This window comes from Neolamprologus brichardi, chromosome 18, assembly GCF_056152115.1.
Source record: "Neolamprologus brichardi isolate AB-2024 chromosome 18, ASM5615211v1, whole genome shotgun sequence".
Lineage (NCBI taxonomy): Eukaryota > Metazoa > Chordata > Actinopteri > Cichliformes > Cichlidae > Neolamprologus > Neolamprologus brichardi.
In genome coordinates this window covers 27269694-27292493 of record NC_142121.1, presented here as the reverse complement: position 1 = coordinate 27292493, position 22800 = coordinate 27269694, and the positions used below count along the sequence as shown (strand labels likewise).

General features: G+C 43.7%; 1 protein-coding gene across 1 annotated transcript in view; it reads right to left on the bottom strand.

Annotated features, from left to right (window-relative positions):
* The window catches only part of apoltp (apolipoprotein lipid transfer particle homolog), a 41619-nt gene that overhangs the window by 11780 nt on the left and 7039 nt on the right, over window positions 1–22800 (bottom strand). The window contains exons 13-61 of the mRNA XM_087831963.1: window positions 22442–22586; window positions 21369–21527; window positions 21067–21185; window positions 20782–20979; window positions 19155–19313; window positions 18885–19069; window positions 18593–18775; window positions 18181–18272; window positions 17739–17908; window positions 17480–17633; window positions 17311–17387; window positions 17036–17216; window positions 16799–16954; window positions 16086–16219; window positions 15804–15962; window positions 15475–15658; window positions 15104–15315; window positions 14691–14879; window positions 14304–14446; window positions 14057–14216; window positions 13875–13958; window positions 12361–12498; window positions 12053–12169; window positions 11861–11953; window positions 11505–11719; window positions 11175–11368; window positions 10837–11091; window positions 10512–10741; window positions 10231–10395; window positions 9189–9266; window positions 6801–7169; window positions 6103–6456; window positions 5617–5952; window positions 5411–5542; window positions 5163–5315; window positions 4750–4866; window positions 4482–4655; window positions 4101–4305; window positions 3624–3778; window positions 3420–3532; window positions 3233–3314; window positions 2916–3053; window positions 2400–2562; window positions 2147–2262; window positions 1793–1939; window positions 1181–1294; window positions 942–1058; window positions 694–852; window positions 270–431 (exon numbers count right to left, since the gene is read on the bottom strand). Of these exons, the coding sequence (XP_087688089.1) occupies window positions 270–431; window positions 694–852; window positions 942–1058; window positions 1181–1294; window positions 1793–1939; window positions 2147–2262; window positions 2400–2562; window positions 2916–3053; window positions 3233–3314; window positions 3420–3532; window positions 3624–3778; window positions 4101–4305; window positions 4482–4655; window positions 4750–4866; window positions 5163–5315; window positions 5411–5542; window positions 5617–5952; window positions 6103–6456; window positions 6801–7169; window positions 9189–9266; window positions 10231–10395; window positions 10512–10741; window positions 10837–11091; window positions 11175–11368; window positions 11505–11719; window positions 11861–11953; window positions 12053–12169; window positions 12361–12498; window positions 13875–13958; window positions 14057–14216; window positions 14304–14446; window positions 14691–14879; window positions 15104–15315; window positions 15475–15658; window positions 15804–15962; window positions 16086–16219; window positions 16799–16954; window positions 17036–17216; window positions 17311–17387; window positions 17480–17633; window positions 17739–17908; window positions 18181–18272; window positions 18593–18775; window positions 18885–19069; window positions 19155–19313; window positions 20782–20979; window positions 21067–21185; window positions 21369–21527; window positions 22442–22586 (8034 nt within the window). The remainder of the gene's footprint in view (window positions 1–269; window positions 432–693; window positions 853–941; window positions 1059–1180; window positions 1295–1792; window positions 1940–2146; window positions 2263–2399; window positions 2563–2915; window positions 3054–3232; window positions 3315–3419; window positions 3533–3623; window positions 3779–4100; window positions 4306–4481; window positions 4656–4749; window positions 4867–5162; window positions 5316–5410; window positions 5543–5616; window positions 5953–6102; window positions 6457–6800; window positions 7170–9188; window positions 9267–10230; window positions 10396–10511; window positions 10742–10836; window positions 11092–11174; window positions 11369–11504; window positions 11720–11860; window positions 11954–12052; window positions 12170–12360; window positions 12499–13874; window positions 13959–14056; window positions 14217–14303; window positions 14447–14690; window positions 14880–15103; window positions 15316–15474; window positions 15659–15803; window positions 15963–16085; window positions 16220–16798; window positions 16955–17035; window positions 17217–17310; window positions 17388–17479; window positions 17634–17738; window positions 17909–18180; window positions 18273–18592; window positions 18776–18884; window positions 19070–19154; window positions 19314–20781; window positions 20980–21066; window positions 21186–21368; window positions 21528–22441; window positions 22587–22800) is intronic.

Genomic DNA, 22800 nt, shown 5'->3' with positions numbered 1-22800 from the left:
CTTTTTTTGTACAAATTTAGCAGTCGTAATACAAAATGTTGCTTAGTGAAATCGGTATGCGTGTGTGTAGCTACTTGCCCTTTCTTGCCTTCTCAGAGAAATATGCACAAAAGCCCATTTCTCAAAATATTAAATATCAAGAGTGGGCTGTAAAGGTCCTGCAGGTGAATCGTGTCATGTCTTCAGCAACGATTTTACAAAAGTATTTTTAATTTCCAACTTTGTTGAAATTAACAATACTTTCCCACCAGGTCCTTGTAGTTGTTTACCTCAGAGAACAGAGACATGTTGGTCCCGTGAAGAGTGGAGGAGTTGGTAAGGGCGAGGGTGAAGCTGCAGTGGTACGGTCGCCCTGTCACTGCCAGCTGGGACTGAGTGTAAAGCAGCTCCTCGCCTGAGTTCACTCTGTGGGATCCCGACCACGACAGAGTCTGAGAGGCAAAGAGATCATTAACAAGAGCTCAAGAAAGGAGATGAGGAAAGTGAAAAACTCTGCAGGTCATTCAAGGGAAACAAAGAAGATATATAGTGCTCAACACAAAACTGTTTGACCCGACGAGACCAAAGACAGCCAGTTTAACACAAGAAGTGATGAGGTGCGGCAGTATCACCGCATCAAGTCTTCTTCTTAACAATTTATAATGTCTCCAAATATGAAGAGCAAAGAAAGAAAGAACTGATGTGTGGACTCACAGGCTGTAGAGGACAGAGGCCCAGCAGCACGATGTGCTCTAAGCGGTCCCTGAGGTTGGTTTGAACTTTGGCCAGTAGTGTGTGTGAAGGACAGGGAGCTGGAGAGACTCTGTCCAGGCCAACGTTAACCTGAAGGCTGTGCATTCCCCGGTGAGCTTTCTGGAAAACATCAAGAAAACATAAACAGATGTTGTTATTGATCTTTTATCATATAAGGTCAATGTCTTTCAGCGCATAAAACTGACTACCTGGTACTTTATGCCTTGCTTCAGGCTCCTGCTGTCCCATCTTAATTCTGCATTTTGGAAAAATGAGTTCCCCTCATGTGCCATTGAGACACATCCTTTAACAGAAGACACGGCCATCTGTGCACGTACACACACACACACACACACACACATTAAGTAAGTTGATGGTCCACAAACTTCCTGACTATTCTGCACACATGACTGGTGACTCATGAGATGTTTGCGGAGTATTTACCAACCTGTTGGGCTGTAAACAGAGCGCATGCCTGCCCCCTGCTGGAGTTGGTTTGCCACTGTTTGTTCAGGCTGAGAGAAACGTTGACAGGGACCACACCGTCCCATGACAAATGGGCCTGTATACAGATAACCCCCCCCCACACACACACAAACATTATACCCCTATCATTGTTCGTTTTTATACATTTATTGGCATTTATTAGTACTTTAGGTAAAAATCTTTTATCTGTAGTCTGAAGGGGTAACTGCAATTCTGTCTATGTGTTTATCCGTCATTTTATTGACCTCTGACTCTTCCACAGTTTATTTTCTGTCCCGTCTGTCTCCCCTCACCCCTAACTGGTCGCAGCAGTTTGCTGCCCCTCCTTCACCCTGGTCCTACTGGAGGTTTTTGTTAAAAAGGAGTTTTTTCTTCCCACTGTTGCCAATTATTTGCTCATAGGGGGTTGTATGATGGGGGTTTCGCTCTATTACTGTGGGGTCTTTACCTTAAAATATAAAGCGCCTTGAGGTGACTGTTTATGTTATTCAGCGCTATTTAAATAAAAATAAATTGAATTGAAATCAATATCGCAGACGAAATATAAGACAACTGTGTGAAGCTCCTGTTGTACCTGGTGGCTGCTGCGTTGGTCTCTGCGTGAGCTTTGCGTCAGTGTGTGCAGCGACAGGTGTCTGAGCGCAGAGGTGAACGGTTGTTTCAGCTCCAGTTTGGTTGTATTTATGTCCTCCGAGCGACTCCACGAGCTCAGAACTCTGACCTTTAGACGACCCCATAATGCAGAAAAGAAATCCAGTTTAATAATGCCTGAACGATCTGTGTTTTACTGTCATACATTTCATACACATTTCCATTTAGTTATGTTACAGTTTTAGAGTTTAAAGAGGAAGGAAAGCTGATAGCAGAGAGAAATCAACATTATTTTAATTTCATTTTTCCTGTAATGACACAGCTTGTACAGTCTGACCTGCTCCAGTTGTCCATGCCTCATCCAGTCCAGCAAAACACTATCCAGTCCTGCATTTAGCGAACGCTCCAGCTTCACATCCAAATTAGTCAAACGGGGGATGCAGGTGATCTGAACTAACATCAGGGACGAGAGAAAGACTCAGCATATTAAGTTTCATGATTTATCTTTTACTTTTTTCCCTTTAAGTTCTAACGTGGCCTTTGCAGATAAAACAACGAAGATCAAGCATTGCTGAAAAACTAAATGTTACCCCTGACTGTCTGGTTTCCCATCTCCAGTGCTGGTGGAGCAGAGTACAGACCAGACAAGCTGAACTCCTGGCTTCCCCACACAGCAGCTTGCTGAACTTGGTAGCTCCATTTCCGAGCCTCGTACACTGTCCTCACTGCAGCAGTCCTGGGGAGTGGCTTCAACTACACAACAAATCATATTTAGGATGTGGAACACATGAGGGTTCATGTTGAGGGTGTGGACTGAAACAACATTCAGATTTTGACCCAGAAAGTCAATTTTTTCATTAGTTTTATTTTCTAATGGTTCCCAAAATCAGGTGAAATGCATCCGCTGATAACGTAGAGGCCGTTGCATTATTATTTTTATTATTATTGTCTATAAACAATAGGACGCAAATATATGATAACCCTCTAGAACAACCATCCATCACTGCCAGTGAAAAGTGTCTGTAACCTGTGACTTGATAAAACTCTTAAGTAAACTTGTGCACACACTGTATTCCTAGTGAAGAGACATTTAAGCTCAGAAATACCTGTGGGTACGAGTTTTTGACCTCTAGAAGTTGCCTGTATCCGCTCTCTATCGCTGCCAGCTCTCCAACAGCCCACAGCTTCCTCCTGCCTGACATCACCTCCACCAAACCCACCACAGTGGACTGAGAGTGGTTCAACTGGAAGCGGAAAGAGAGAAGAAGGTGCTGCATTAAAAGGATAGCCAAACAAAAGCAGTGCATTTGTAATTTGACAGAGGATTTGGACAGTGATGCACAGATTGTGTTTTGCAGAGAGTGTGTCTATTTGAGCTCCAGTTAAATCTAAAAGGAGCTCCTCTGAGAACTGAAAAACTCACCTGCGTTCGGACATTGATCTGAGAAGGCAGGTAGACCAGCATTGTGGGGATATTCTGGACCACCTTCACCATCAGGTCCTTGCTAAACAAAAGGACATCTATCACTTTCAGTGTGCGCACAATGTGCACAAAGACAACTTACAATATTTTTTTTAATTAGTGAGTGACTGATGTGTATTAACGGTACCTATGAGGGACATGGTGTCCCTGGACAATGAGTGCAAGTGAGGCACTGAGTTCAGGGTTTACAGCCATGGAGCACCTCAGTTGTGACTCAGTAAGTCTTCCCCAGGCCTCCACCTGCAACAACATTCAGCGATAACAATATGAGAGTAGACTGCGAGCACAGAAGAACGAAGATGTTGGGATTAAAGGTGCGAGCTGACCTTACCTGAAAAGCAGGAGTGGCTTGTCCCTGTACTGTCTGTTTCAGCGTGATTCTGGCCTCCTTAGTTCCTCCATGTGCGCCCCAACCACCAACATCCCCCACCGCTCTGACCCTCCAATCCTGGCTTCGAATGTCTAATAAGGCGCTCCTCAGAGGGCCTGCGGAGGGTATCAGAGCATCACTGCCTCAGGGTAGAGTCATAACACCTTCATGAGAATAACATTTAGCCAAAGCATCTCTTTGCTTCAGCAGGAGAAGAGGTACGGCCATAAAACAATTTATAAAGTAAAAGATTGACATCTGCTGGTCACTGTGCAGTATTGCACTTCATGGAGAGGATTTAAGACAAAAGTGGGCAGCAGCCAAACGGAGAAAATACGAAGCAAGAAGTGCATGAAATTATGAAACTGGGATGAAGATTAAAATAAAATAGATGACTAAAGTAAAAATAACAACGTTAAACCCGACTTTTTGTCTGACCTTTGAACTGAGCAGTGAGGACGGCGTCCAGATTGCATTGAGTTCTTGTTTGATTGAAAGCTGGAGGAGAGTAGGAGAGGAGAACAGACAAATGTCCATTGGTGCCACTGAAATTCAAGCCAGATGTGAGCAGCTTGTGTCCGTCCACAGTGAGCTGAGCCCTGGACTGATGCTGAGAGAAGGTTCCTTGGATGGAGCAAAGACCCTAGAGAAGAAAGTAAAAGAAGAAAGCAAGTTGTTTTTGTCATTCATCTCATGAATTAATAGGATGTTCTGAGACAGGCAAACCTCAGCTCACCAGAAACAAAAAAATAAATGTTTTTTTAAACTCATAGAAGTAGGTTAACATTGTGTCTGCATGTAGAGCCATTAGGTAGGTACCTCTATATTAGATGGCAGGCCTCTGTCGTGTAGCCATGACCAGCTGTGCCACATGATTCCTCTTATTTCTTTAGTCATGGGAACATTTTTCATCTTAAGCCTCAGTCCCGCCAGCTGACCACCAAACTGGGAGTGTAAGCTCATGCCTTTCCCCTCAGCAGAACCAAACTCCACCTGGACGCAGTCACCATCCAGGGTTTAGTGCACGCTCATCTCAGTTAAATCAGGTGCCGTGATATACGGTCATGTATCCTTTTTAGTTTCCTACCTGGATGCTGTTGTCGACGGAGACTCCCAGCTTCTTCAGACAATTCACTGTGTGTCTAAAATGACTGTTTACTCTCACTGTGTCAGACGTCTTTGCCACAGACACAGCATGACTTACCTGCAGAGAATTCAGAACGTGAACAGCAACACTTTTTATAGAAATTCAAAAAAATACCACATTCTAATTCATCATTTGTCTTCCACTAACACCTGAGCACCACACACAGACAAACATCTGAGCTCTCTGATTTTCTTTAATCTGTTGTTTTTGTCTCCATATATGTGTTTTATATTATTTATGTTTCGAGTAAAGGTATATTAATCTATATGTTGGGTCTTTGGCAGCTTTGAGCCACTATGGTTGTCCTTGACTTCACCTGAATAACAGTTTCTGTGCGCTCATTCTGGACCCACCATTTGATTTCCTGCACTGCTGTTGAATGTGTAAAAGTGTGAACCATTCCTGTGACTCCCAGAATTCATTGTCACTGCAGCGTTTAGCGGGAGACCCAGCTTCTTCAACAGGGGCACAGAGTGGTTTAGATTAAGAGTTGCTTCATTTTCGTCCTTTAACACAAGAAAAAGTAATTATACATCTTTATGTCTCATGAATCACAATAAAATTTAACGCAATTCTGAATTTCTATGACATATTCCCACACCTTAGTTTTATTGATCAACACTAAAGTTTGCAAGCTGGCGTTGTCGATCGCCATTGAGAGCTGGGATTCAGCAGACGTTGAGGACACAACCAGGGACCCAGAGGCCTGCATCCTGTCTGGACTGCCCAACTCCTAAAAAAAACAAACAGGAAGTGATTAAAGATCTGATGAGCAATACTTTTCTATGTGCATCATTAAGTATGTACCTGAATCACTGTACAGTTGTTGTGATACATCAGCGACCCCTGCAGGCCCAGCTGGGACATCACAGCTCCACTGGCTGTGACGGCACACTCCTCCATCTGAACGAGGGCTTCGGCGTCAAATCGTAGTTTTCCTGACCTGGTGCTTAGTCTCAGTCTGCTGTTTCTAGGCACATCTCTGAGAGCAGGAAGGTCATGGCTGAGTTCACCATCCACACTGAGCTCCGGCCAGGCCCTTGCATTAAGCCTCAGAAAACCCCTTCTGCCCTCCATATCAGTGCCCAGCATGACTGTCCAGATACCCCGAGGATCCTGCTGTACTGAGCCATTTATATTAGCCTTTAATGAATAAAAAATCATTGTGAGCAACAGTCAAACTTCTTTTTTCTCTAATATGTCTTTGACTGTATTGATAGAAAAATCAAAAACAAGGATTCATGCAGCTTTCAAAATCCAAAAATGATTTACTAATCATTCAAAAGATCCAACCTGTAACAGAGGGCACATAGCCTCCAGAGCCAGTAGCCACTCTGTTCGTCCTCTGGTTTCCACAACTCGAGTGGCTCTAATGTGACACGTCCCAACTTTGATGAAGAGACTTCCAGGCTGTTCAGGGCCTTCAGGAGCACTACCATCTATAGAAATGATCTGTGGTAGACCCTGACCACTCAGCCAGAGAAAGGAGTGAGTAAGGGCCCCAGAGAGGTTTGGACTCCTGCAGGACTGGCTCATGTCTAGAGAGAGGTTCTGATTATCCGCCTTCACAGAGGCGGACAGAGTCAGCTGGCAAGGAATAACCTTGAGTAAGCCCCGCAGAGCCAGGGACACAGGGAGTTTCGTTCCCTATGGCACAAACACAGGTGGAGCATAATCATTACTTCTGAGAGACGAATGCCCTTGAAAATGTTTTTATAGCTTTACAGGCTTGTAGCTGTATCAGTGGAGTTGTTCTGCTCTGCTGCTATGACAAGCTCACGTTTGATCTTCTAATGGGCTGGAAACTGTATTTCAAAGGAGACTACATTAACATAAACATGAGTGAGTTACAGAGGAAATTCCAGTTCTTCTAACTGTGATGAAAGAAACATGTATGTATAACCACAAGGTGACAGCGAGATTCAACAACTTCAACATATTAGTTTAGGTTTCCACGAGCTGTATTAAACACAACTGACAGATTTACTCACCTGCAGAGGACAGAAGCTGCTCACATTAACAGTGTAAGAAGCCTGCTCAGTCTCTGTCTGTGAAGCCTTGACTTTCCCTACGTTACCCCTAAAGAAACAACGTCCGACCTCCAGGCCGACCTCCACACCAGGCAGAAGGGCAGTTGAGACGTTTAGGAATAGCTCTCCGTGGGTAGGAAATTGCAGCTTCTTTATTGGCTCAATTGAGTGCTGTACAGATGCCCGGAGACTAAGCTGAGGCTCACAAGTTAGAGACAGGTTTAGACTGCCTTTCTGTGCTCCTTCAGCCTGCAGGACAGTGCTGAGATCTGTGGAACAGCCGGACCGAGTGATGGAGACGTTGAATGAGGTCTGTGGAGGCAGGAGAGCCTACAGAGGAGGGAATAAAAGATTACATTTATAAAAATCCTTCAGTTCAAATATTTAATCACAAAAAAATGTGAATTATACAAGGAGGTGTATGTAAAGTCCTAAAATCTCAGTCCAACAATGTAGCCTAAATATATTCAAATGGACAAAGAACTGAGAAGAGCAAATACTTTGCTGCATCAAAGTTTTGATTAGGTGGTTTAATATTTCAGCTAAAAGGCAGATATCTGCTGGATTTCATTAGCCCAGTGTAAGTACAGCAAGGCTCTCAGAGTTTAATTGAAGGGTGGACGTCATATCTAGAGGATTAGACCACGGGTGTCAAATATAAGACGGAGGGGCCAGAATCGGCCTGGCAAATACTTCAATCCCGCCACACTGGACAGCTTTGGAAAATGTGAAGGAAGGCGGATATTCAGACTTTTAACTGTATTTTCATAAGTTTTACAGCCTTATCATTACTGATAAGGCCTTCCCAGTGACTATTCATGACACACCAAATGTAATTAGGTAATGATTACAAAATTAAATGACAGAAAAGTCTTTTTTTATTTACTATATTCTATAAAAATTTCAGGTTTTTCTTTAAATGGATACTCAGGATATACTGCTCTATGATTGTAGCCATGGATACACTTTTTCTCTAATTTTACATTTTATTTTTCAGTTGATGGTAGCATTAGAGGAAAGGTTAAATTGATCAAATCAAAATAGATCCCAAGAGGACTATAAATATCTGCAACATATTTTATGGGGATAGATTTAACTTTCACAGCTAAAGCTTTATGTTGCCCTCTGAGTGACCAGTCCTTAGAAAGTTACCATTCATTGAAGCCACTGAGCTTTTTTCATTCATTGTTGGTGTTTTCAATGCAGCTCACACTGCAGTGGAAAACAAAGAGTCATCTCCAAAGTGAAGATGTTTCTTTTGCTTTCCTTCAGGTGGGAAACAAGTTTCCTTCAACTGCTCCTTGTTTCCTCTCTGACCTTTAGTAAGACACATCGCTCTCGGGCAAAAAGCATCCACCCTCTCCTCCTGCTCGTTCCTCCTCTGTGTTGACTGGTCAGGAGAAGCATGGAGCACACGTCACTTTCCACCTCAAACTGGGCTTGCCTTGCTGAGGTCGCCATGCTAACAGTGAGCTCCTGTGGTACACGAGCGGTTGCTAGCAGGTTTTGCTGAAGTACAGCTCTGAAAGAGGTGAAGGGCTCCCAGGCAGCAGTGATCCTCATCTGTGCAGAGCGGGTGTTGACAGAGATTTGAGCGCTTCCAGTAAGGGAGGTATCAAGAAGCTCACCTGAGCCATGACAGTCCAATCTGTTTGGGATGATTGTTCCAAGGTAGGCCCATTGGTGCTGGAGTCTCCAACCCAGCTCAGCTTTATGGTTCTTTAGGAATACAGACAAGAGGCCTTGGAGGAAGTCCTGCTGGTTTTGAAGGCTCAGAGATCCTCTGAGTCCATCTTTTCCTCCCTGTGCATGCACAGTTAAAGAGGCTTTATGTGATCTACCCCCCTCTATGCTTTTAACCTGGCTCCAGACCAGCCGCCCCACCCCCGTGCATCGAAGGGACACGACTAGACTGGATCTCAGAGAGTCCCATACTACATGAACATCTCCCAAGATGTGGCACCACCTTTCTAGGCTCATCCGTCCTGTCACTGTAGCCTTTTGAGTAGCACTGTGGGTTCCATACTCAAGAAGCCCGTGCCAGCAATACTGCCCAGGTCTCTCCAACCTCAGTCCCACATTCAAATCTGCTCTCCACGGACTGACCACTATCCCCATCCCGAGGACCCACCTCTCAGGGCCAGGCCGGAGGAGGAACCTAACACCAGATGTGGTGGGAACCCCCAAATATGTAAGTAAGAGGACAGAAGAATGAGTGAGGTTAGCTCTGAGCTCCTTTCGGCCACTGGAACTGTAACAGGCTTTAGCATGAGCACTAAGCCTAAAGTGAGCAAGCGAGAGGCCATAGCAGAGCCTGTTGTGTGGTCTATAGGAGCGAAAGGCTCGTACCTCCACCGGGCTGTCTGCCACATTTCCATAGCAGTGAGCGGAGAGCCGGTCTGCGGTGACGTCCCCTGTGCAGTTCATCTGTGAAAACAAAACCCCCGTTGGCAAAGTTTGTTTTTTGTTTGAAGGAGGAGATGGAAGAGGAATCACTGAACTTTAGACCAGCCACATAAAAATATTGCAGTGCCATAACATAATAATCTGAGCCCTTGTTATGGAACACATATGTTTAGTGTTGAACAGCATTTCTGTGTTTTTTAAGACACTAATGATCACTGAGTGCTCTTAGTCGTAACAGAATAAACTTTTGCCTTGTATGAAACAATATTTGCCATTTGATTAAAAAAATCACTCTTTGTTTTTGAGAGTGAGGCTAGAAAATACTTCAATCTTTCATCCTTCCACACATAAAAATACATCTAGCATCTGCGTAGCTCAGCACAAGGGCTACAGACAGCCAGTCTGGCTCTTTCCTGTGGAAACAAAAACTGTCTGCTGGCACATCAAAGATTTGTTTTACTGTACCTTTTTTCATTCATGGAACAAATAAGAAATAATGTGTTCAAAAGCTTCTGGAGAAGTGCTGTTGTCACACAGCGAGCGGAGGTGCAGCGTTTAGCGGGAGATTTGCATGTCGGGTTAATCGGTGAGTCTAAACTGGGCTTAGCTGTGACTGTCTCTCTCTTTATAGTAACCTGTAATGGCCTGGTGACTCATCAGGCATGTGCCCCACCCCAACCCCTTCATTACTCTAACATGGACAAGCTGTTAAGAAAATGGACAGATAGCTGGTCCTGTAGGGATTTCTGTTTATCTTAGGGAACTAACAATGTAAGTGAAGATCACAGATCCATATCTGTGTCCTTTTTGCATTTATCCATTTTGAGATTAATTTAAATGATTGTATCTGTAATCTTTCTCTGAATATAGATTCATAGATCATCAACCTTTTGGATGCTCACATATTTAAAGATCATGGGTAGGTACAAAGAAGTAATCACAGTTTTTCTTTTACAGTGATAGCGGTAAACTGTGTTAAATATACCTGTAAGGAAGTGGGTACGAGTCCTTGGAGCAGCTTCATCTGTTGCCATAGAGACACTACCAAAATAGGTGTTGTATTTATTGATCCAACTTTTAAAAGGATGTCAGCAGCTCTCACATCTTCCATGTAAAGGACCAAGCCTGTGTCCAGTCCTTCTGTTTCTGACTAAGAGAGAGAAAAATAAATATAAGAATAAAGGAAAGCAGCCTACAGCTATACACTGTATATCCTGAGAAAGAGAACTTACTAATACAATTGCTTCCTGACTACTTTATGCTCACCTGGTAATGCGCTTTAGCCTCAAAGGAAGGTGTCAGGCCTCTTTTAAGCAGGGCTTCGACTTGGTGCTGCAGCCTAGAGGAGAATACCCACTGGGGGTTGGTGTGGTCTGTCCTGCCTCCATGAAACTCCACTCTAAGATGTTCAAGTCCAACCTGCAGCTCTCCCAGGACTGATAATCCATCACCTTCCTGGGCCCATTTAGCCTCAAGACTACAGTTAGGAGGTACACCTGTACTCAGAAGACAAGGGAAACTCAGAGACAGGGACATTAATACATGTGTAGAAAGTGCTGCGTATGTATTCTTTGGATATTGCAATGATCACCTGTGGCTCTGAGCACATGGAAAGAGTGAGAAAGTCGTGTGTAGACCTCTCCTGTCCCTTGATTCCCCTGCTGGCGGCTTGCATTCACACACAAATGCTCCTCCCCGGACCAAACACACAGCCAGTCGTGGGTCCTGTGGGACCTCTTTTCCATCATCCCTTCTTCATCATCTCCTTCCAAAGCTGCTCCGGGATCTCGCTGGTGTCGCAGCTCCACGCTGTACACTGTCTCCATCAATCTAACTCTCAGCTGTCCTGCAACAACACGCATACATGTCATTTGTGATGCTTTACAGGCAAAGGCAAGTTTAAAGTAAAGGACACAGGTTATGGTCTACCTTCGATTAAACTGTCAGACTGCCCCAATGCCCCATCCAACCCGAGGACTGGAGGCAAGAAATCTAGGCTGGTCACCGTGTGCCTCAAGTCCCCCGTCACAGCCATCTGGATCCCCTGTGAGTGTTTTAAAGACCCCTTGAGCTGGGCCAGCAGGGCCTGCATTCCCTGTGTGAAGGAGCCACGTAGAAAGACACTGGAGGAGACAGGAGGAAGATGATCATGGAAAAGAGGTCAAAGGTCCATAAGAGAAAGCAGGTTTTTTTAGAGTTAGTTACTGTGTGACTGAGGACTAGACTAAAGGCTTTTTTAAAATAACATAACAGACAAACCTGTCTGAGGACACGTTCCCGGCTATGTTTACATGTAGATCCGTGGCTGTAGGTAGCAGGCTCTGGGATAAGTTCAGCCTCAGCCCTACAGCTCTGTCTCCCGTCTGCATGTAGTGGGACATGTCCGCATTCAGCTTCAGCTTGTCCTTCCCGTCAGCCCTCACATGCACCGAGCTGCTGCCTTTGCCAGTCACCATGGACATGTCTGCAGACGCCTTCATATTGACAGGTCAAACAGTACATCGACTGAACTAATGCCCCAAAATGAAAACGTTTCACATAACCTGAATTTTTTGCAAGATCTTAACATGTGTATTTTTAGAACGCTAAAGGAAAAATAATGCAAATCAGCCCACCTCTAATGTTTTGGGAATCTTTGATTTGAAGGGATGACGGAGAGATGAATACAGACCAACTCTGCCTGATGTTCCATTCAGCTGCACAGAAAGCTGACAGGAATTTAAAAAACAAACACAAAAGCCTTAGAAACCAGAAATGAATTAAGAAATGTCGGCTCATCAAATGCACAAGGTGTTTGCTTTACTCACCTGGCACTCTTGCCGCTCTACTCTTAGTTTCCCTTTGGCCTGGTAATCAAAGTCATTGTTGCTTTTTGGGGTCCAAAGTACATCTCCCTCTATTAAAGCAGAGGAGGGGAGCTGCAGCTGTAAAAGCAATAACAGATTAACCGGTCATAGCTTTGGCCTCGTTACTGTAAACCACACCGTTCACTGTCAGCAGCAGACGTACATCAATTACTGCACTGCTGACTGCGGTCACCATCCAGTGCATCATGCACACAAACACGGCTCTTTAACCTAAACACTTTTCTGAGGATAGAGAGATGCCCGCTTACCTGGAGCTGATGGAAAAAGTTGCCTTTAACTTTTATTGCTTGCTGAGTTGAATGCGTAGGGTTCAGCTGAAGCTGCCCTGAGAAAGTCAGTCTCTCCTTGCTTCCAACTCGTAACCTTCCTTGTATTTTTCTCTGGTTCTGAACAAGAGTGCACAAAACCGAAACAACATCTAATACGTGAATGTTGCCAGTATGTTCCACTATTATCCATCTACACTATTCTTGGCACAATTGCCAAACTTATATATTTCAGGCACTTGTGTTTCAAAAGAGTTTATTTATACAACGCCAAATCACAATAACAGTTACCTCAAGGTGTTTTATATTGTGAGGTAAACACTACAGTATTAGAAAGAAAACCGCAACAATAAGATGACCCCTTATGACCAAGCATATGGGGAGAGAGTGGGAAAGAAAAACTCCCTTTTAACAGTAAGAAACCTCAGGGAGGGGCAGCTGAGGGTGAGAACAACACATACATCATTGAAGAGACCCAGAGATTAATACTAACTAATAATTAAACATAAAGAGGGATTTAAAAACATAGTGAGTGAAAAAAGAAATGCTCAATAGTCTCGGTCTGCAGCACAACAAATCAAGGATTCAGAGGCAGATCAAAAAGGAACCTTTTAAGCCTAATCTTAAAAGCAGAGACAGCGTCTGTATCGCGAATCCAAACTGAGAGCTGGCTCTATAGAAGAGGGGCCTAAAGGGGCTAGGATACTTTTTTAACAAGTCAGCTAACAGTCTGAGAACAAAGTGCTCTGTTGAGGTTACGTGGTACTATGAGGTCTTTAAGATGGGCCTGATTATTTGAGACCTTTTATGTGAGGAGAAGATTTTAAGCCAATTTCCGGATTTAAGAGAGAGCCAATGAAGAGAAGCTACTATGGGAGTAATATGCTCTCTTGTTCTCTTTCAATGGGTGGCTGTAGCTCAGGTGGCAGAGCAGGTCAGCCACTAATCAGAAGGTCGGTGCCTCCTAGCTGCATGCCAAATATCCTTGGGCAAGATACTAACCCCATGTTTGCCTACTGGTGGTGGTCAGAGGGCCCGGTGGCGCCTGTGTCCGGCAGCCTCGCCTCTGTCAGTGCGCCCCAGGGCGGCTGTGGCTACAATGTAGCTTGCCATCGCCAGTGTGTGAATGTGAGTGTGAATGGATGAATGACTGAATGTAATGTAAAGCGCTTTGGGGTCCTTAAGGACTAGAAAAGCGCTATACAAATGCAGGCCATTTACCATTTACCATTCTCAAGTTATCTTAATCAAGTGTTTCCAAAAACTGGCAATGAGTCTCTCACATTGCCAGTTACAGTCACATGACAGCAAAATTAAAATGTCACATAATCTTTCACTCATCGTTTCAGATCTTGATTTACCAATTATGCTAAAGTGTGGAGCACTTGCAGTGATGGACCCATTGGCGTCACAGACAATGGGCCTTCTCTTGGGGTTCAGCTGATTACCCTCTATGTTAGGTCTTGTTTTTTTTCCTTTAAAGGTTGGCAGGTTACCTGGTTGCTGGTTACGGTCACACAGATTTCCGAGTCTGATGGAATAGCGTCAGCGCTGAAAGGGTGGATCAGTGCAGAACAAACCTACATATGAGATCACATTTAAAGATGAGGATCACTGTTTACAGCCCACTTCACTCTTTCAAATGCCCAGGTGAATTATTAGCTTACACAGCACTTACAAAAGGGCTCGGTGGTCGGTAGCCCAGGGTCAGGGTGTGGACGACCTCTCTGTTGTCACTGAAACCAGCTTTGGACTCTAGGACGTAGAGGCCATTGAGGAGGTCAACGGTGAAAGTCTCCCGGAGGAGGAGAGTTGGAGGAAAGGTCTGGAAGGGCTGTCTGTGCAAGATGGAGACAATTTAATTTTAACAATGTTCTTGCGGTCATTTCTCAAAATATCTGTAATCCGTAAGTTACGGCACAGACCTGAGCTGGAGCATGGCAGTTTTCTTATACATCCTCTTGTCGTTCTTCAGCTCCTCTACTACTCCCTCGAGCTCCACTTCAGTGGGTAGACTCTTTGGATTTGTGTAGGTCATCTTCAGAATCCCTTGCCTCTTTTTCAAATTCTTCATCACATCCAAATGAAAGGGCAGGTTTGTTACTACAGCACAACCTTTAACCTTTTCAGGCCCTACGCTATCAAAATGTGCGATTTTGGCCTTTTAAATACAGTTGGTGGTTACGGGTTATCTCTCATGCTCGTTGTGATCTCAGACTTTTACAATCAACACAATACGATGGCTTCGTTCTATAATTAAACGCACATTTAACACGCCCAAACCACAAAAGCAGCCCAGCGTCTCCACCCACCTTATCAGCAGCGGTCAGGGCAGCAGCGAGGGTTACATTTTGCTTGCCATAGGTGGAGGCCATTTGCAGGGTGTGGCTGAATTTAGAGGCCTCCAGAGAAATGTCTCCTCGGAGGGGAGGAGTCCACAGCGAGCTCAAGGAGCATGAGGCCTTCACACTCCGCTTCCCCAGCAAACCCCAGCCCCCCGCCTGAGGCAGGGCAGAGGAAGAGGCGTGTGTTTTTAAAGGTGGAGTTTTCATAAACACACAATATTTCTTCTTTATCTTTATAATTACTTCACTCCAGTGTGGAAGTGATTTTATTTAAGCGTCGCCTTGAACACTTTTTTTAACCCACAAATTCAAAAATCTATTTTTATTTAATTAAAAACTAAATGGTGAGATTCCGGCAGAGCACTTTATTCTCTCCTTACTTGGATGTAGGTGATTGCTGGCGTGTAAAGCTCCAATCGGGCCTCCTTCTCTCTCCCCCTGTCCCTGTAAAAACCCTCCAGGACCAGGTTACGGATGGTCAGCCACTTGCTGGCTGTCAGCTCAGAGGTCAGCTGCAGCGTTTGGCTCTGCAGCTGGTTTAACTTATGTGCAGTGTAAATGTACAGCCATGGTGTGTCCATATTAAACGATCCTAAACGATAATAAAAAAAATAAGTAATCCTGACAGTCAACTTCTTGCAAACTTTTAAAAAATAATTTAGTATATCAAAGAAATATAACGTAGGAATATGAAAAGAGAAAGTGGACCTTAAGCATGCTGTAATGTAAGATGGCTGTGAGTTGTTTTTACCCTCCCATATCTTGTGCAGGGCATCTTTAGGAGGGATTTTCCAGTGTAATCCAGCCACCAGCGGCATCAGATTGTTGTAATTGATTTTTAAATGAGTGCTTCTCTCAGAGCCTTGCTGTGTCAGGTGAGAGTGTAGCAGCTGAGTCCTGTAGTTCATGTTTTTCTCCGGTGCCTGGAGGTTGAACTGGAATAAGATTAAGGAGAGGGAAGGTAGCCGTATTCATTCTGACCACAGAAAATATTAATCTGCTGCTTTGGAAGTCATCTGGGATAAAAAGTCATCTGGGCTAATAGAGCGAACGGGAAGCTCTGAATTCAGGTCGGGTTACCTCCAGAGTGTAGTGGGTGTGATTCTCTGTGGACTGGTTTTTGAAAGACTGGCTCAGGAGAAGCGTGTGTTTGTTGTTTATCTCATCCCAGTGTTTGCCGTAGCTAATGTCCAAAGATGATTTAACATGGCTCAAGCTTTCCTCGTGCCTGAGGTGGATCTGAGAAGGACGCACAAACAACCGGAATGCTTTCAATCACCCGGACATAACTTGCGCCGCCAGCTTATGCTGTTTGTAATAATTAAAGCAGAGCGGCTTCAAATTAAATGTGTCTGCGGGTACCTTATGGTTAATGGGAGCGGTGCTGGTGCAGTAGAATTCATGATCGGCTCTCATGATGTATGTGAGGTTTGCATCCCTCTCGCTCCTCACTCTCTGAGATGTGTGGCACTCCTGATGGAGGTGGCGAGAATCAACTGCAGGGAAGCCCAAATAAAATAGGAAAGTGATGACCTATCAGACATATTGTATTGATAAGAACTACTTCCTGCTTTTAAATAGCTCTATATAGCATTATTATCACTTTGACCTTGAGATCAGTCTATTAACCTTGATGGAGAGGTCAAAGGTCAAATGTGACATGACGTTTTAAATCTTTATATGGTATTTTCTTACTCTTGTAAGAATCGTAGTTTGTAAGTTAGAAGCCTTTAGTCAATTTTCGACCAATAAGTCATTGAGTTGACTTCGAAGGCTTGGGTGGATGTTAGCCAGATTTGAATGGATAGTTAATATGACTCCACTCTGCACACCTACAAAGTTTGATCAGAATTCATTCAAAACTGTTTAGGCTATTGTGTTTGCAGAAAAAACATCAGGCACGTGAATGCTACCAAACACATTACAAATCAATCTAAACAAACGAAACTTTAAAAGGAGAATCTGTGATATTTGATAACTTTTGATGAAAATAGATATTCCTGTTTTTAAAAGACTGTGTTTTGGGGGTATAAACAGTTTGAAGTGTCCTGTACCATCTGCCAACTAAACCTCACCTCCCAAACCATACTTGAGCCTGAGCACAGAGCTCCACAGTGAGCCCCTCTGCTCCATCACCCCAAGCGTCTTGCTGCCGACTACACCAGGTAGGAGGAGCTCCGCCTCCACAGAGTACTGCTTGCTGCTGCCATCCCGCCTGCGTTCCAGGGCCACTAAAAGCACATATCACTTGCATGTTTTCTGCTGTCTACTGTCTATTGTAGCAGAGATTTTAGAGACAACTATAAAAGTACCCAACAGCGATGCAGGCTCTCTGAACACATTTTTCACAGTGGCAGAAAAGCTTGTTTTGCCCCCCAGCCCACGAGTTATATTAGCAGAGAGGATCATGGGATGTCGATCGGGGGCCATCTTGGCTTCAAGGTGGTAGCGAGTCCTCTGCTCCGACAGGAAGGTCTGGGTGTCCATCAAACCCTGCGGTGGATGATATACATGTTTTTAGAACTGGGAAATTATTTAAGATAAAACTGATCGAATGTATTTTTGAAAACTTGAGAACAATATTTACCATGATGTAATGATGAACACCATCAATCATGAGCTCCAGCTTTGCTGACTTGGTGTTCCTCTCTTGCTCAAGTTGACCTGCAACAAAAACACAAAAAGACAGGGCAAAACACATTTTCATAAATGTATCCAAACACCGGGTGTGATCTTAGCTTGTTCGTCTGGCCGACCATGTATATGGATGCTTTTCAGAGGATGAATGATCTTCAGCAGCAGTCTGCGAGGGCTGAAGGCCAGATCCAGAGACATGTCTCTCGGGATGGAGGACTGAGGAGTGGCTAGCAGGAGGTGGATGGAGGCCTCCCTGGGAAGCCAGGTCCCTCTCTGAAACACAAACCACTGTGAGACTAAATAACAAAATCAGCTTTATTCAGATAAAATAAACTCAGTGGAAGGGCTTCACATGCATATCTTAATGCTGTCTGGCACCTGATGATGTACTGAGTAAGCAGCCTCAAGCAGATAGTAATGGAGGCCTCTGTCCAGCTTCAGCAGTCTGAGGGAGAGGTGCACTGGTCCAGAGGGAAGGAAAGTAACACCTGTGGCAAGGGATGGGTAAGAGGTGTTGGAGCACAGCTGCCAACCCACCATCTTGGACCCTGCAGGGAACAAGACATGTACTTATAATACTATAACTATTACTTACTAAATATTATAACGTACAATGATCAGAGAAAGGCAGTTAATGAACTGAATCAGACAACTTCAGATTAATCTTTTAAACATATAACATATGATTGTGATTTTGTGAACAAAGGAGAGTGAAGTGCACTTCCTTAATTAAACTACACACACACACACACACACACACACACACACACACACACACACACACACACGTATAAAAGTGCACCGCTTTTGTAGAACTCACAGGTTTTCGGTGTGCAGGTGGTCTTCTGTACTCGACTCTTTGGCCCCTTTATCTCCTCTCTGTGGTCTCCACTGAGCTGAAACACTCTCGAGCTGGTGAGAACAAAAAAAAGATCATCACTCATTCTCCATCCCGTCTTTAAATTTTAACAAAGCAACTATAACAAAGTTTTAGTCGTATTTCATGTTTTTTAAATAATTTTTACGGTAATGCCATTAATCAGCTGGAATCCTGAGTCCATCCTGTAACTCTGACAGATTTTACAGTGCATCATACACACGATACATTTCAACCCTCTCTAAACTGTCTCCTAATGCTTAACAAGGATTTTGATTAAGTAAACACACACACTAAAACACACACGTTCATTAAAACAGGGGATTTATTAGGGGAATTTTTTTTTAATGTGTACCTGAGAGAGAAGATGTCCATTAAGTCCTCGGGTGTGTTAAGCGTGACCCTGAAATCTTGCCCCTCCTGCAGCTGGATGCTGCCGTCCAGATTCGTGGAGCTCCTCAGCTCAGCCACCCACTCCACCGCAGCCTGACCCAGAGCCCCGTCAACCCCCATCCTGGCCGAGAGACTCACATAGGCACTGAGAACAAACAGACAAGTTTCACATGACACACTAAAAAACAAACAAACAAAAAAACCAGACCGTGTAGAAAGATGAGCCCATGTGACATTTGGTAACGTTTAAGTACTTGGGTTTGATGTATCCATTCAGGGAGAAATGGGAATAATCCCTGTAATTGACTCTGCCTTTCAGATGCAGTGAAAGAAGGGAGGTCATGTTGATGCCCAGTTTGACGGGTAAACCAGACAGAGATGGCAAAGCCAGCTCCTCCGTCATCAACGTGGATCTGTGGTTCAGCTGCACCTCATGACCCTGAAGGTTAGAGTGGAAGAGACAATCAGGGCGATAACGGGAGGCGATAAGAGACTGTAATAACACATGACAACAGGGGTCCCACCTTGAGCAGTCTGACAGCCAGTCCAGCCATGCTCAGCGACACCTGGTTGATTTGATTGTAGAGATCTTCACATGTGAACATGCTGAGCTCGTTCCCAAACACCTTCACACTGACCCAGCAGTTGGGCATGTTCGCATCCATTTTCTTTCTTCCAAACAACTGCAAAAACACCCCAAAACTCCATAAAGTAACAAAGATATGAGCTACTGACTACTACAATTTTTATATTCATATTTTGTATCCATCCATCCATCATCCATCATCAATCCATCCATCCATCCATCTATCCATCATCAATCCATCCATCCATCATCCATCATCAATCCATCCATCCATCCATCCATCCATCCATCATCAATCCATCCATCCATCCATCTATCCATCATCAATCCATCCATCCATCCATCCATCCATCCATCATCAATCCATCATCAATCCATCCATCCATCCATCCATCCATTCATCATCAATCCATCATCATTCCATCCATCCATCATCCATCCATCCATCAATCATCCATCCATCATTTTGTTTTGTTTTTTTATTTACTGAATACACCTTATTTCATTTAAAATTACCACTTCATTATTTCCACCTTTTCTGGAGACTACAGAAGGATTGATAGCTTTTACATAGGACTCTATATTTAAGTTTAGCGCAAAAAGTACGGACATCTGCGTTTGGCTGATTATTTCTTTGTTGTACTAATGCTAAATCTCATACTGTTGGAGAGCCTGTTTATTTCCCCTTAACTAGTGCCACATTTGGAACAAAGAGCTCCGTGCCATAGGGCAACTTCAAGCTGTCTGGGTTTAGAGCCAGACAGCTCTCTTTCAATCCAGTAACTGCAGCGTCTGGGACTGAACTTTATCCTGCAAGATGACAAAGCTTCCCGTCACAGAGCGGGTTTATCAGAGACTACCTGCAGAATTTTGGAGTGGAGAGGATGGAATGGCCTGTCTGCAGTCCTGACCTCAACATCAACACTTATGGGATACAGCACTTAGATGTGGTGTATCTGTATATGTGACATGTACTGGCTGCCCTGTGACAAATGCTGATGGATGCCATACCACAGCAGTGTGTGGCCACACGCTGCTGAGGCCCGTGTTTGTTAAATGAATAAATTGCTAAATTGCTAGTATATCTTGTTTCTTCATACTTCAATCATCCAACGCTATAAACAAGAGCCAGTAGCAGAATAAGCTGTTTACATACTCGACTCTGCTGCTCAACCCATAATTGTACGTTTTCCTACGAATGTGGCGCCATTTAAGGCCAGATAAACAGGCTTTCCAATGATATAAGATTTATTGTCAAGAAGCATCGGTACAACAAAGAAATAATCGACCAAACACAAATTTCCTTGTTTTTAGTGCTAAGTTTTATGTTGTAGTTGGACCAACCAACAACGTTTCAAGTGCAAACACACAGACTGAAAGCTGGAAAGAGGTACGGGGAGTATGAAGAGTGTCCTGAAGACCTGCCACTGATTAAGGGTCAGGGGATGAGTTTGACAGTTGATTGGTCTGCTTTTATAATCTTTGGATTTCAGACAAAAATCTTACTGAGCAAGCTCAGGTTATACGTTATGACTTACACCCCTAAAGTAACAGTTTGACCTCACCATTTCTCGGGCCTGGTTCAGGTAGCTGTCTGTGCTCGATAAACACTTCTCTTTTTCTCCCCTACGCCCATCGTCCGTCTTTCTCCCCGTGCTCCTGGCCTCGTGCTTTCCACTTTGAGCTGTGTTTTCTCTCTCTGTCTGCTGCTGCCCAAAGATGCTCTTTAAAAATGGTTCAGCATTTTCAACATGAAGGTCCACCTAAAGTCAGGGAACAAAATATAGTCGTTCGAAATATCACTTTTCAAGACTGTAAAGTGTAAAAAATAAGATGTGGGTTAAACTCACCTCTAGAAGGTTGTGGGCTCTGCCATGAAAATACACGGTCAAGTTGGCAGAAGCAGATCTTGGTAGAAATGATTTTGGGGAGAAAATTAGAGATGTTTCCACATTCTTGATTCCGACGCCTAAAACAAATACAAAAGAAGAAAATAAAGTAATATAAGAAGACATATATTTGTGCACCTTTAAATGCATTATCACCCTCCTGGTAGAGTGACACTGCTCAGCACCTCATTTTATTTGCTTCCAAATCTGAAGTGTATCGTGCAGTTTTATGAAAACGAATTACAGTTTTAAAATTGAAATACCTGATGAGACAGTATAGTCTGAATAGGAGGAATATTTTAAAAACTCGGCTTCAAAATCTCTGCTGATAATGTCGTCGGGCAGCAACTCAATGAGGGCTTGCTTTGCGGGGTCCTCGCTCCTCAGGACATTAGTTAGGTGACTCCACACGAATGAGCCCACTAGAGAAACAGAAGAAGGGAAGAGCTCAAGACATGCCAGGTCACAGACAAGCCGAGTAAAAGTCTGAAACATTATTGCATTCCCTTACATTACTTAACAAATTCTAGCAAATAAACATAAATCAAACATGCGCCTCTAAGATACACAGAAAGGAATTCAATCTGTGCCATCACTCAAGAGTTTGGGGTTATATCTAAATGACTTTGTTTTGTTTTTTGACAGAATATTCAAAAAATTATTTTTTATATGTAACAGTTTCTTCACAGAACTGTGAAAGAAAACTGTCTCTAAGAGAAGTTGTGACCCTCGCCACTTATCCAGCTCAGCAGGAAAATAAGTGCATCAGAGTCTCTGGTTTCAGAAACAGATGCTTCACAGTTCTTTAACCTGCATCTTCATTTAACGGTCAGACCCAGACCTTACTGCTTCAGGATGGGAGTAGATCACACTGCTGAAAACTTCATTCTTTGGTTCCCACATGGAACAGCTTTTATTTCTTAATACAAGGAGTATTTAGAGATTACAATAAGAAACACAGAGGGAGACCTTTTAAAGTGATAAACTAAAATAACGATTGCCTCTGTACACCTACATGGATTTTAATCAGCTAAATTAAAACAAAAAACATAGGAATAAGCACATCTGTGACTGACCACAGACTTGTATGCTGGCTTGAATGCCATTCAGAATTATGTCTCAGCTTATTTTCAAGAATACAGTATTAATGTGATATATGGAAATTGATAAATATGATCTAATATTTATATTCAGAGAATATCTAAGAAATATTCTGAGATTTAGTGACCACCAAATATTCTGCTGTTTGTCCAGCACTTCACTATTTTCCTGTTTTCCACCATTAAACATTTCTGATAGCAGAAGCTGTTACGGCCATCTCTTCCACAAACCCCACCTTGGCTGGAAGTCTCACTCCTCAGGGTCGTCTTCACCACTTCAAACACATCCAGGTCAGAGCAACGCATGAGCTGCTGGTATGCGGCGATTCTGACCTCAGTATCCTCCTGGGAAGAGCTGTACAGCTGCAACAGCACAGACCTCTGAGGGAAGGAAATCTCTGTCAGTACTGACGTTCGGCTCCTATTCACCTCCTCACCTTGTCATCTCCACCTCAGCTCACAGGGAATTGATTATCGCCTCACTTAACCATACAGCTCATGAAGGCTTGTCTAAGAATATGGTGAGCATAAAGAACACCAAGGGTGGTTTGTTGCGCTCTTTTAGCACAGTTTTATTCAACTGCTGGCTTAAATA